Raw genomic sequence first — 12064 nt, forward strand, 5'->3', positions numbered from 1 at the left:
AAATGGATTGTTATAGTATTTATATTATCATCCTTAATTAGGAGACATTACTTAATGTGTCCTGAGACTCATTCTATCTTTAATGGGATGCTACACATTCTTTATTTGTCCTGTGCTGTTCTTCAGGGCCCAAAAGGTTTTCCAGGTCCAATAGGTTCTGCAGGCCCTATAGGATTGCCAGGTTTGCAGGTAAGAGACCTCAACTGTTGCACTTATTAACAGAACAATTCAAGATGTCAATAGTTTTCTCTCCTTGGCTGTATTTTTGTCATGACAATGAGCAAAAGTGTGTGTGTATCTAAAAGGTCTGAGAACAACTGACTTCAGGCATGGAATACTTAAACTTAGGTGGTTTAGTCTAATCACAAGATGGAAGGCTTCTCTCTAGAGCAATGTTCAGAGCAACAATCATGCATGAGGGCTCCAGTAAAGCATTAGAGTGCTGTCTACAAATATTACACTATTCTGAGCACTTCCTCATCTCAGGACTAGAGGGAATATGCTGACCTCTGCATGTTCAGAGCCTTTGTCATCATTAAATACACTGAAGAGTTGCTTTTTCAAGACATGACAAGATAGTTTCCCTTGGGCTGAGGTGAAAACAAACTCTATGTTTGTGGCTTTTAAATTGAAGTTTGCTTTTCATCAAGCACAGCACGAAAGGACTACGATGTCTATTACAGATCTGAAGACTTGAGAATTATGTGTATCATTTACTTTTTCTTTGGGAGCAAGAGGTGAAAATTCAGTACAGATCCTGGCATTGCTCCAATTGTATGCATCCTCATTAGGTCAAAGGAAATAAAATCTTAATCTTTTTCATCTTTAGGGTCCAGTGGGGCCTCCTGGGCCACCGGGTCCAAAAGTAAGTACTAAGCTACCCTTCCTGTCTTCTTTATGCACCTGATTATTGGCTTCTTTATCAGTGCTGTGGTCCGAGCTGACAGTGATGCTGCGGTTGTTTTTTTCTCTACTAGGGTAACATGGGATTAGGTTTTCAAGGAGAGAAAGGAGAAAAGGTAAGAAAAACTTGTTCTGTAATGGAAAGAGCATGTAATAATATTCTAGTGTTCTATCATAGCTTCATCTTCTAGAAAGTGACTATATTCTAGCATTTTCGTCTCTTCCTTTTTCTTTCCTTTTCTTGGACTGAGCCACAGTCCAAATATGAAAGAATCTTGCTGGTTCCTTGTCTATTGGTACACTAAAAAAGGATAGGAGTTATTTCTACATGAAAAGGGAGAAGGAGAAAAATCTCAGTTCAGTGGAGTGCTTTCATTATTATTGAGACATGAGGTCCTCTGACAACTTTTGAATCTCCATCTTTGAGTTCCTTTGGACTCTCACCTCTTGTGTTGAATTATTCTATGGACTTCATTATTTTGACTTTCATAATGTTCTTTGGGTCAACTGATTTGCAATTTATAGCCTCATTATCCTAAATGAGTGTGCTGCAGTCTGTGTGAGAATTTACACTGGGCTTCACAAAGTTCTCAATGTAGGATTTGATTCTGCTACTGTTAAAGTAGTTATCATCATTCTACATTTCTACTTGTTTCTTGTCTTATTTTCTTTTGTGTTCTCCCCAAAGTTTTCTTGGAATGGTTTCCTGTGCATGGGATATAATTAGAATGGCTCTTTTCTGATTCACAACAGGGTGATGTAGGGCTGCCTGGCCCTCCAGGTCCCCCCCCATCCACTGGAATACTGGAATTCATGGGCTTTCCAAAAGGGAAACAAGGAGAAAAGGTCTGTAAATTCAGTTTACAAACCCTCCCCATACTCCATCATTCAAGGCTGAATGAAATTTTACTGGACAGTGAGGCAAAATCATTTTCTGTATTTGTGTTATCTGCCAGATGGCTATTGAATAAAAATATTCTTGGCTGAGAGCATTGTGGACCACTGGAGAATCCTTACCTGTCAGAAGGAGAAATTTGAAAACTATTTAAAGATTCTTACCATTCATCTTAAAAATAAATAAACTGGTTTATTTCTCTTGGACCTGTGAAATTGTATCAAGTGGAGCAAAACACCTGAATTGATTTAATAAAAAAAATATAGCTGCATCTCTTTTTTGGCTATAATGCACACTGCTCTGACATAACCAGATTGCTCTCCTTTGTTATCCTGGAGTTATATGTCCTGAGATACATATTGAGCTCAAAATTTGTATGGGTCTTGAGTTAAAGTTTCTCTTACATGCATGAAGTTTAGGCATACTGAATTAATCTGGGACCTATGTAGCCTGGTTTGACAGCCCAGTCTAAGCTTGCCTAAGCCTCTGCATGAGGGGTGCTGTCTTATTTGGCAGTCACATTCATGCGAGGTGAGATTCAAACAAAAGCCATTCCTTTTGGCTCACTCTTGAATTTCTAAGAAGGATTATGAAGACATTGTGCTATCTCATCACTTTCCGTGGAAGCTGTGCATGTTCCAGTTCCCTAACTGATCATGTGAAGTCCTTCCAGTTTGAATTCTAGCGGTGGAGGACAGCAGTTGCCAAGGAGTGGCCTTTGAAGCCATGGCAAGTGATCACAGATGATCCGTTGCATGCAGTGACACTGTGCTGAGAGGTGCTACATCTCTTACATGATACCACAAATCAAGCATGCTTGCTGACAAAGAAATTACAAGGCCTTAGTGTAGGAGTCAGCAGCATGATGAGTGTTTTGGGAAAGTCCTGATTTCATGGGCATCGTGATTTATTGTGCTTACCTCTTCCCTTGTCAGGGTGAGCCAGGCCCTCAAGGACTGCCTGGGGACAAAGGATTGCCTGGCGTGCCGGTAAGGACAGAGAGATTTAGCATATGCCTAGTATGAGTCACATGGTTTAACACCCTGTGAATAGTTCATTAGGTTTTTACAGGATCTTCTAGGCATCAGAGTACTTAAAAAATCTCATTAAACTGTCCACAAGACTTTTTTGAAGCCTGCAACTGTAATCAGATATGTTTTGGTCCAGGAGATACAAAGATAATAGTGTTGTACCGTGGACTTCACAAAGCAGGCATCATTTCAGTAGGTAGGAGCTGCAGTAGACATGCCCTGTACATGAACACTTGATGGCAGTGTTTCTTGATGTCCCACACAGGGCTAGACATAGTTTTTTTTCAAATTCTTTTTTTTTCCCCTTTAAATATGTCTAAACATATTTTTTGTTATTTTACTTTAATGTTATAAAGCACGTGCAGATCTGTCTGTATCAATCCAGTTGTAAAATGGGCTGTTTAACATTAGTGCTCATAAACTGTGGAATGTGTAGCGTCTTCTCTGTATGTATCAAAACCAGTCATTTATCCCTGGATTCCAGAGAGCTATTTCCCAGCTTATAACCTTTTGTAAACACAGATCATTTCGGTAGGTTTAGAAGATAAATATTTTGTGGAACTTCTGACTAAAAACATAAATTGTTTGCCAATTTCTTCAACATACAGATGTTCTTAGTAGATGTTTTTAGCAAGAAAAATCTGCATGAAGTACAGTTTGTTATTAGCCTTTCTGGACGTGTTCCGTTATGTGCATGTTTAGCTTTATGCATCACAAGAGGCCCATTGGAGCTGGTGGGGCTGAACATATGTGTGAACTTAACCACAACCATAAGATATTTCAAGATTGAAGCCTGAAAATTGCTTAACTAATGTAACTCTTGCTGAAATTAAATCCTGGTGTTTGTCTCTGGGTTTGATACTTCTTGCTGACTGGGAAAACCACCAAACATTTCCAAATGCTGAGCGTGAAAATGCTACTTTTGTGTCATTGTTAGGCTTTAGAAATGAAAAGGGGTACTCTGAGAGCAGTTAATAAATGATATTGGAAATAATGTCTAAACTTAGAATGCAATATAGAGTAGCAGTACTGTATAGCACTATCATGGGGTTACTTGCATTTGCTACTGAGAGATGTGCCATGGTTTAAATAAATGGAAGTCACGGGAAACAAAGATAATGTACATAGTGCCAAGCCTGATTGATATTTCTGGGGCAAAAAAGTCTCAGCAGAGACAGTCAGTTCTCTTTGTCCCTCTGTTGTACTGTGTATGTGAATAGATGGGTTTGTGCTTATTTTGTCTTAGGGCTGTGCTGTTCAATTCCAAGCAGATCACAGATTTAATGTTGACGTTTTTCCTCAGGGCTTTGGAGGTGTTGGAGAGAAAGGAGAAAAAGGTGTTCCTGGCTTACCAGGTGGCAGGGTAGGTAACTTTACAAAGTCCTGCATTGCCTGTTCTCAAATACATGAAATGGGCCTTTCATCAACAGAAACATTCCCAAAGCATGTAGGAGCCTCAGACACAGGACTAAGTCTTGTAATAGCCAACGCCATATGACAACAGAACCAATAAAAGTGAGATGAAAGATACAGACAAAGCAATCCTGGATACTGCAGGGCCTGTGTTTTTCCAGGTTTTTTGAAAGCTTCACAGAAAACAAAGCTGGCATGAGCTCCAAATGAAGATAATAATGAGGCCTTTCAGGGGGCTTTTAACCAGTGCCAGAACCAGCCATGAGAAAACATGGATAGACATTTTGGGAAGAAATGGGCAAGCTGGCAACAGAAGTTGGTCTAACTAGTCAATGAATGTGGGAGTGAATAGCATGCTCAGTCACACACCAGCCATAGATTCTTCAGACCACTGCAGTGTTGCTGCAGAGACGTGCTTCTATACAAGGAAGACCAAGGCATTCTGCTCTGCATATGCACAATAAATTGTCTCCTTTTCCAAAGTTTTTACCTTTTTCTTCTTTGATGCTGAGATATTTGGAGTCTGATACAATAAGACAAGATTAAGATGAAGTGTCTGAAAGTTAATGTGGTTTTTTTTCTCTTCTAGGGTCTTTTGGGACTGGATGGATCTGATGGGATTCCAGGGAGGAAGGTGGAATTTCCTTTATTTTTTACTGCATTTACAATTACAGATGCCATCAAACTGCTTAAGATCTACTGACTTCCTTATCTAGTGCCTCCAAGTTCTCTGATCGATGAATGCACCTGCCTTACTAGACTAGCAAGAGCTAACTGAAAGTCCATATAAGACTCTAGTTCCCTTTAGTTGCCTCTTGAATTATGCCAGCATATTCAGAAGACCACCTCCACAGATAGGAAATTGTGCATCCTTTCCTGGAACAATGAGCTCTCCCCTTTTTCACCTTTTGAGAGTGGAAATGGCCAGGTGATCAAGTGTGTGAAAATGTGTTAAAGCACTTCCATTTGCAGATGCAGCAATGGAAGTTGTTCTAGAAAGCAACTTTCAGAAATACAATTTTCATTTTGCAGCCTGGAATTCAATCACTTTTTTCACAGAATCACAGAATGGTAGGGGTTGGAAGGGACCATCTAGTCCAACCCCCCTGCCAAAACAGGTCGAGCTAGGTGAGGTTGCACAGGAACGCAGCCAGACAGGCTTTGGAAACCTCCAGAGGAGGAGATGTTTTTGTATATTTTGTTTGCTGTGTATGTTGTTTTCAAGAGACACTGAAAGTGATGGTATCTGACATCATTTCATTCCTATCTATATATTAAAATTATATTGTTAATAACAAGCTCTTTGTGATAAATTTCTCAACAATACTATGTGTGAACTAGATTCAGGCTGACAGCTGTCCAAGGCTTCAGAATCACAGCCAAGGCTTAAAGCTATGGTTCCCTGCTCCAGACTTCTCGGAATATGCCATATTGTCTGCAGTGGCAGTGGGATTTGTAATCCATACTGGGCCAGGTTGAGAAGAGTAAATCAGTTTTGTGTAGGCACATACCCAGAAGAGGAATTTTGCTGTCCCTGAGAATGCTACCAGGAAACAGAATGCTGGATCTCCCAGTGTGACTTTAAATGTTTTCGTGCCAGTAATTTATTGGTGGGAGAACAGAGTGGAAGGGAAAGTGTGGGGGATGAGGAAGAAAGATAATGTTCTGGACTTCTCACTTCACAAGCATTTCTGTGGTTCTGTGAGAACTCCAAGGTGTCCTGGTCTGAGCACCCACATGCCTGCTCACACGTTCTTACCATCTTTATGGCAGAAGGAGGCCTAAAGGAGCATTTTGTGAATGCTGAGAAATTGATGCCAACAGTTTTATTTTTGTTTCTTCTACAGATATTCAGTAGGATGATTAATTGGATTTGTGATTTAAGTTCAGGCACCACAGATGTCTCAGATAATAAATACTGTGACTATCTTATTGTCTGACTGTGTAACAGTGTTCTCCTGTGTGACTTTACAGGGTCATCCAGGTGTTCCAGGCTATCCAGGGCTTGATGGAGTCGAAGGCATGAAGGTAAACTCCTCACATCAAAACACTAAAGCATTGCTTTTTTAAAGATATTTGCATGAATAAATATTCAGTATGTTTCAGTTCCTTGTTTACTTTATTGTTAAGGAGCAAAACAAAGGGTTACAGAACTGTGAACACTGGGATATTTTAATACCTCTACAAAGTTAATTCATGTAACTTCATGACTTGCAGTTGTAGGTGTAGTCTCTTAGGTCTCCTTTATCCTTGCACTAATGCCATATTTACTGGACAAATGTGGCAGGATCAGATGGAAACAAATGGACATCAAGGTAGCTGCCAAGGCTATCTAAAGTCTCAGATCACAGATCTACAAGTGCTCAATTTCTCATTCTGGAGATAGGCAACACGTGGTAGACATTTTCCAGGTATCTGACAAATTTGGCAGTCAGGTATCTGGAAACTAGGTGGAAGACGGTTGGATAGTAGTTGGCTGTGAAAAACACCTGTCACCTAGATTGGTATATTGTTGGCTGACATGTGAAATGCAGATACTGAAGGGCTTTTTTGTGCAGAGCATATGGAAGAAGTAGTAGTACAGCTTCTTACATGGAGTAGGGTGGCTGTTTCAAAGGGATATGATACTGTGTTAGAGTGAGAAGAAGTAATGATACTACAGTTTGTCAGGACTTGCTTGTTCTACCTGAGTAGTTTTATGGAGGAATCCATTTTCCTGGAAGCTCCTGTTATTGAAATTCAGGATTACAAGGCAACAAATAGTTGCAGTGATGAATGCTTTTTAAAAATGGGAATATTCATAGCAGCTCTCTTGCTTTTACCATGAGGTGAACAAATATGATCTACCTGATACTGGTGAATATGCTGATAGGATAACTGGTCTCAAGTACACATGGTATGTACATGTCCATGCTTCCTATTGAGGTAACAGAATCCCTCCAGAAGACAGCTGGATAGTAGCAAACACCATCTGAAGCAGCCATCGGTTTCATCAGACAGGAAGCAGATATGTCAGGACAGCAGTTGATTGTGAATAGCAGAAGAACCATGGACATTGCTACCACACTAGTCTGTTTCCTGACAAGCAATCTTCCCCTTGATTACCCATCTCAACGTGGCATGAATCTTTTTTCTTCTACAGGGTGAATTAGGTGACATCGGTCCCCCAGGCCCTCCTATTGTTATTGACAGGGAAGGTGTAGTCATTTCAGGTACACATTTCCATTTTGTTTTAGAACTCATCTAGAGCACTTTTTCTCATCCAACTTTGCTTCTAACTATATTTTACCACTTTTCCATGTTGTCTGTTGGATCTAACCCATCACTTGTTATTTTTACTTTAACTTCTGTACTGTTAGTGTACAAATACATTTAGTTCCATGTTTATAATGTTAGACTTTACAATAAACCTTTCATCCCCACATAGGAGAAGGATATGTTTCAAGGCAGAATGAAATTTAGTCCCTGGGAGGCTGACTGTGTGTGAGCATGGGGAAGTGCTGTGTGTCTACCTGGCTATCTGTCTTCAGTGTACTCAGTTCTCTGAATATCATTCTGCTATTCTCCTTCAATGGGATAAGGTATTGTTGAGAACATGAGCTTAATTAATACCACAACAGAATGAGGCCTGGATGGGGAGCAGTCTCTGAAGTTATAAAGGTAAGGGGATAAATTGTATGATCTCTCCTGTTCTTTCTCCTTCACTTGCAGTCAACTTTGAAACAACCTCTAACAGGTCAGGAGGAATTTTTCCCAGGCTTACTGCTAATGGCTTTGCAGCCTTTGCTGTCAGTGAGATCAGTGGCCACCAGGATGGTTGACCGAGTTTTTCAGCAGAAATTCTCATGAGATTTTCCTCCTTGTTTTTCTGTATTTGTCTAATAGGTGCCACAGGTGACCCTGGGCAGCCAGGAATACCTGGTCCTCCAGGAGATGAAGGGATCAGTGGTTTACCAGGCCTTCCAGGAGCTCCAGGCTTTCCTGGCCTGGAGAGAGGTAAGCAGTGGCTCACAGTGCCTTTAGCAGGCTGTTTTCTGTGTTTGTTGCTAAGAAGACTCTAGGTAGTGGCCTAGAGATGGTGAAGGTATTGGAGCAAGCCTCTCCCAGCTCCTTCAGCTAGCTGATTTGAAAACTGCTAATACAAGACGTAGAAGGCAGGGATGACACACAGGGAAACCAAGTATGTTGACTTGGATTGGAGCAGAATTAATCTCACCATGATTAAAGCCCAAGTAAGCCTTCAAGTGTGAATATTTGGTGTAGCAGTGTACACTGGAGGTTTGTTGGTTGGTTTCCATTTCAAATGAGTGAACTGGCAAAAGCTTTCCTACATTTTAAATAATAAAAAATGGTTTTGAAAGTTATTTTTAAATAACTTTTCATATTTACAATTAGAGCTAGTAGATTGGCTAGATAAACACACTGGAGATAGAACCCTTTTGTCACATCAAAGATGTCACTTGAAAGTTTCTTGGATGTGATCTGTGAAGTCCCAGCCTGCAATAATCCAGAGACTAGGAACTACTAGAAAAGAAAGTATCTCACTCAAAGGAAATCAGTTTATTGGCTAATAAACCCATCTTATATGGCTAATTGTCTAACCAATCACTGGGATTTAAATGCAGCCTGGTGAAGTTTTTTTGGATGACGAAAGGAGTGTGTGAATGGGAGCCAGCTGGTGCATCCAATTACTAAGTTTTCCTTTGTATGCAATTATAAGTTGCTCTGCACTACCATGAATGCAGTTCAGGGCACAATCAATTTTCATAACATGAAAACTACTAGAATGTGTTTACTGCCAGAGAGCTACTCATCGTGTCATTGTTGTCTAGATGGAATGGGCCCTGGAGGGTCTCCAGGTATTCCAGGTGTGAAAGGTGAAGTGGGAGAACCAGGAAGAGCAACAATTGGATTACCAGGCACCCCCGGCAGAGGTGGTTTACCAGGTCTGCCAGGAGCACCAGGACTGCCTGGTTCACCACGTATGTATCTTTTTAACATCTATTTGTATATTGGATTCAGAGTGAAACTAGACATCTAATCATTTTTATATGTACTTCTTGGCCAGTGAAGATTATTCAACTGTAAATCTTTAATGTTCACTTGACACCTCATTGTGATTGTAACTCACAAGCTTTAACTTATATATCATCAGCCACCACTCTGAAGTAAGAAAATACAGCACACAGCTAGTTAATGTTATAGCAGTAGCCTGAGAGACTGAAGCACCAGGTTGTGTTGACACAATTTATGACATAAGGGACTTTGAATTTCTAGGCTAGTCTCCTGCTGGCTTAGATAAAGAATGGACCATGACCTTATGAACACCTGTGGTAAATGTCTAGTCTTGTGAATAGGTATTTTGGGTACCAGGAGGCAGATAGGGTGCCTGAAGAGACAGTTTTCAGAATCAAGGAAATCTGGGTTTGTTTTCACTGGTTCATTTGTATGGATGATTCATTATGCATTGTTTTCTTTTCCTCAGAAATTACTGCATGAGAAGGTTTGATTTTACACAAACTTGTGAAACTATTTTGCCATAAACTGAGTTCAAACAGCCTGTTTGATTTTTGAGAGCCAATCTTTCAAAACAGGGCACACTGATGATGGAGCCAATGAGCATCAAATGATTTTCTGTGAAGAGGAAATAAATGCTCTCTTATCAATAATTATTTGCTAGTCAGGTCCAGTTTATTTTTCTGCAGAGTCTGTAAAGCTCCTGTAGCTGTTTTTAGCTGATAGCTGCAGTTTGTTTCCATGGAACATCAGACGGGTGCTGTCAGCACTCCATCTTACTGTTGTCACTGAGGGGAAGGGCTTTCAGACACAGTAGGTTTAGGTTGTTAGATCACTTTCCACTGCTGTTTCTGTCAGCTCATGTTTCGTTCAGCTCATGTTTCGTTCTATTCAGCATATAAAGAGATGTAGAAAATAATCCTTCAATTACAAAGTGAGGGACAGGGAAGGTCCCCTTAAACTTTTTGACATCTAGTTACTTTCCTGAACTGCAGCAACTTAATGAGAAGCTGTGGAGCTCTGCAGTAGCCCTGGGGATGACTCTACCATGCCAGCAGCAGAGGAGATGCTGCTCATATGTAATAGCTTCTGTGCCAGCAAAAGAGACAATAGCCAGTCGTCACAATCACCAGTACATTGACTTGTTCCTTCGACTTATATCCATACAAGTCTCAGTTACTTCCAGAGCAGTAAAGGCACATCTGCCATGAGCTAAATAATTTGCCCTTCTTTATACAGCCTATCCACAGTGTGGTTAGTTCATCATCAAGCTGTTAAGTCTTTGAAGAAGTGCAGTGGTAGAGCAGTAGAGGAATGAAGCTGCTGCATCCACATTGTGAGAGCTTTTGCTTTTCTGTATGAGAAGCTAGAAGCAAACATAATGCAGAGGACTGCAATCTGTTATTCCAAACAAGCTCCATCTCCTTGTGTAACTCCCATAGTTGCAGTTTGATCCAGTGCCATTTCTGACAGTTGGGTAACTGACATTTTAAGTAATTAATGAGCTGGAAATCTTGTTTTCTCATGGCTTTTACTTGTCTTCTTTCTGCATATAGCCCCTTCATTTTCTCCAGACACAATCCTAGATGGAAGGACTGGGGCCCCAGGGGAGCCTGGACAAAGAGGGCTACCAGGAACTTTGGGTCCAAAGGGGTACAAAGGTAATTGACTCTTGTTTTAGGGGAGCCTTTTAGCAGTCGTTGGGCCTCAGAGAGATATTTACATGTGATTAATATCTGAAGGGATGAGGTAGAAGTGTCTTTGTGACAAATCACATTTTATGGCAAAAGCAGGCTGAGATGGATTAAAGGAGCCATCAGACTTTACAGTTTAGAGAAAGTTGTGCCCAGCACTGCCAGCAAAATTCAGTTTCCTACTCTGCCCAGGCAAATAAACAGACAAACATCTCATACCCAGAAAATTATCTAAGTTACTTTAAATAAGTTATAATGAGACTTAGAAATAAAATTTTGTTCACTGTTTCTTGCAGTATAGGCTGGAAATGACACAGAAACTTAACTTGATTCCCCTCTGTGCTAAAAGTGATGAGGTCTTAGTGTGTTACAGAAGCAGTGGCAAAAATCACGATGATGCAGACATCACTGTGCTTTGTGATTGCTTGGATCCACAGCCAGTTATGATTCAGTGAAATGCAAAGATATCCAGCTGAGGGTCATTGTAACCTACTGTGAGTGAGAGCATGGATTTGCTTTTTCTGGTATAACATCTCTTTAAAAAACCCCACAAGACTTCTGTCCTAAAATTCTCCTAAAACGGTCTGTTCAGGAGAGTCTAAACCTTTGGTGCTGAGGTTCATGCTGCACTTGGTAATTTGGTGATGGGTATTACATAGAAATTAACCTGGACAAAACCTGGGCTTCACTTGCTTGACAGTCACACCATCTGAGCAGACTAGGCACAAAACCAAATCATATGAGAACGGTTTTGCCCTAATTGAGTCAAATACTGCTTTTGGAGCTTTTGCAGCTGAAACCCAAACGAAACTGAGTGTGGAGTGTTGACTGTATTTTCCAGGAGAGGCAGGTGATTGTGCTTGTGATGGAGGAATTACAAGAGCTGGTGTAAAAGGCATCTCAGGTCCACCAGGTCCATCGGGAAGCCCTGGTGTGCCTGGGATTAAGGGCATTGGTGGAGACCCAGGCACTGTGGGTGCACCAGGACTGCGAGGCCCTCCGGTAAGGCAGGAAGAGTTATTTATGTTGGTTGTCATGCAATAAAGGAGAAAAGATGCCCATGTGCAAATGCTAGTGTTGACTGCAGTGAAAGCAGAACACCTTGTTTTCAT

At 40.8% G+C, this 12064-nt stretch overlaps 1 protein-coding gene across 1 annotated transcript in view; it reads left to right on the forward strand.

Annotated features, from left to right (window-relative positions):
• The window catches only part of COL4A6 (collagen type IV alpha 6 chain), a 119599-nt gene that overhangs the window by 83751 nt on the left and 23784 nt on the right, over nucleotides 1–12064 (forward strand). The window contains exons 9-21 of the mRNA XM_062006404.1: nucleotides 127–189; nucleotides 830–865; nucleotides 978–1019; nucleotides 1657–1749; nucleotides 2734–2787; nucleotides 4133–4192; nucleotides 4832–4876; nucleotides 6217–6270; nucleotides 7385–7454; nucleotides 8128–8238; nucleotides 9075–9224; nucleotides 10815–10919; nucleotides 11794–11954. Coding sequence (XP_061862388.1) covers nucleotides 127–189; nucleotides 830–865; nucleotides 978–1019; nucleotides 1657–1749; nucleotides 2734–2787; nucleotides 4133–4192; nucleotides 4832–4876; nucleotides 6217–6270; nucleotides 7385–7454; nucleotides 8128–8238; nucleotides 9075–9224; nucleotides 10815–10919; nucleotides 11794–11954 — 1044 coding nt within the window. The remainder of the gene's footprint in view (nucleotides 1–126; nucleotides 190–829; nucleotides 866–977; nucleotides 1020–1656; nucleotides 1750–2733; nucleotides 2788–4132; nucleotides 4193–4831; nucleotides 4877–6216; nucleotides 6271–7384; nucleotides 7455–8127; nucleotides 8239–9074; nucleotides 9225–10814; nucleotides 10920–11793; nucleotides 11955–12064) is intronic.

This window comes from Colius striatus, chromosome 13 (genome assembly GCF_028858725.1).
Source record: "Colius striatus isolate bColStr4 chromosome 13, bColStr4.1.hap1, whole genome shotgun sequence".
NCBI lineage: Eukaryota > Metazoa > Chordata > Aves > Coliiformes > Coliidae > Colius > Colius striatus.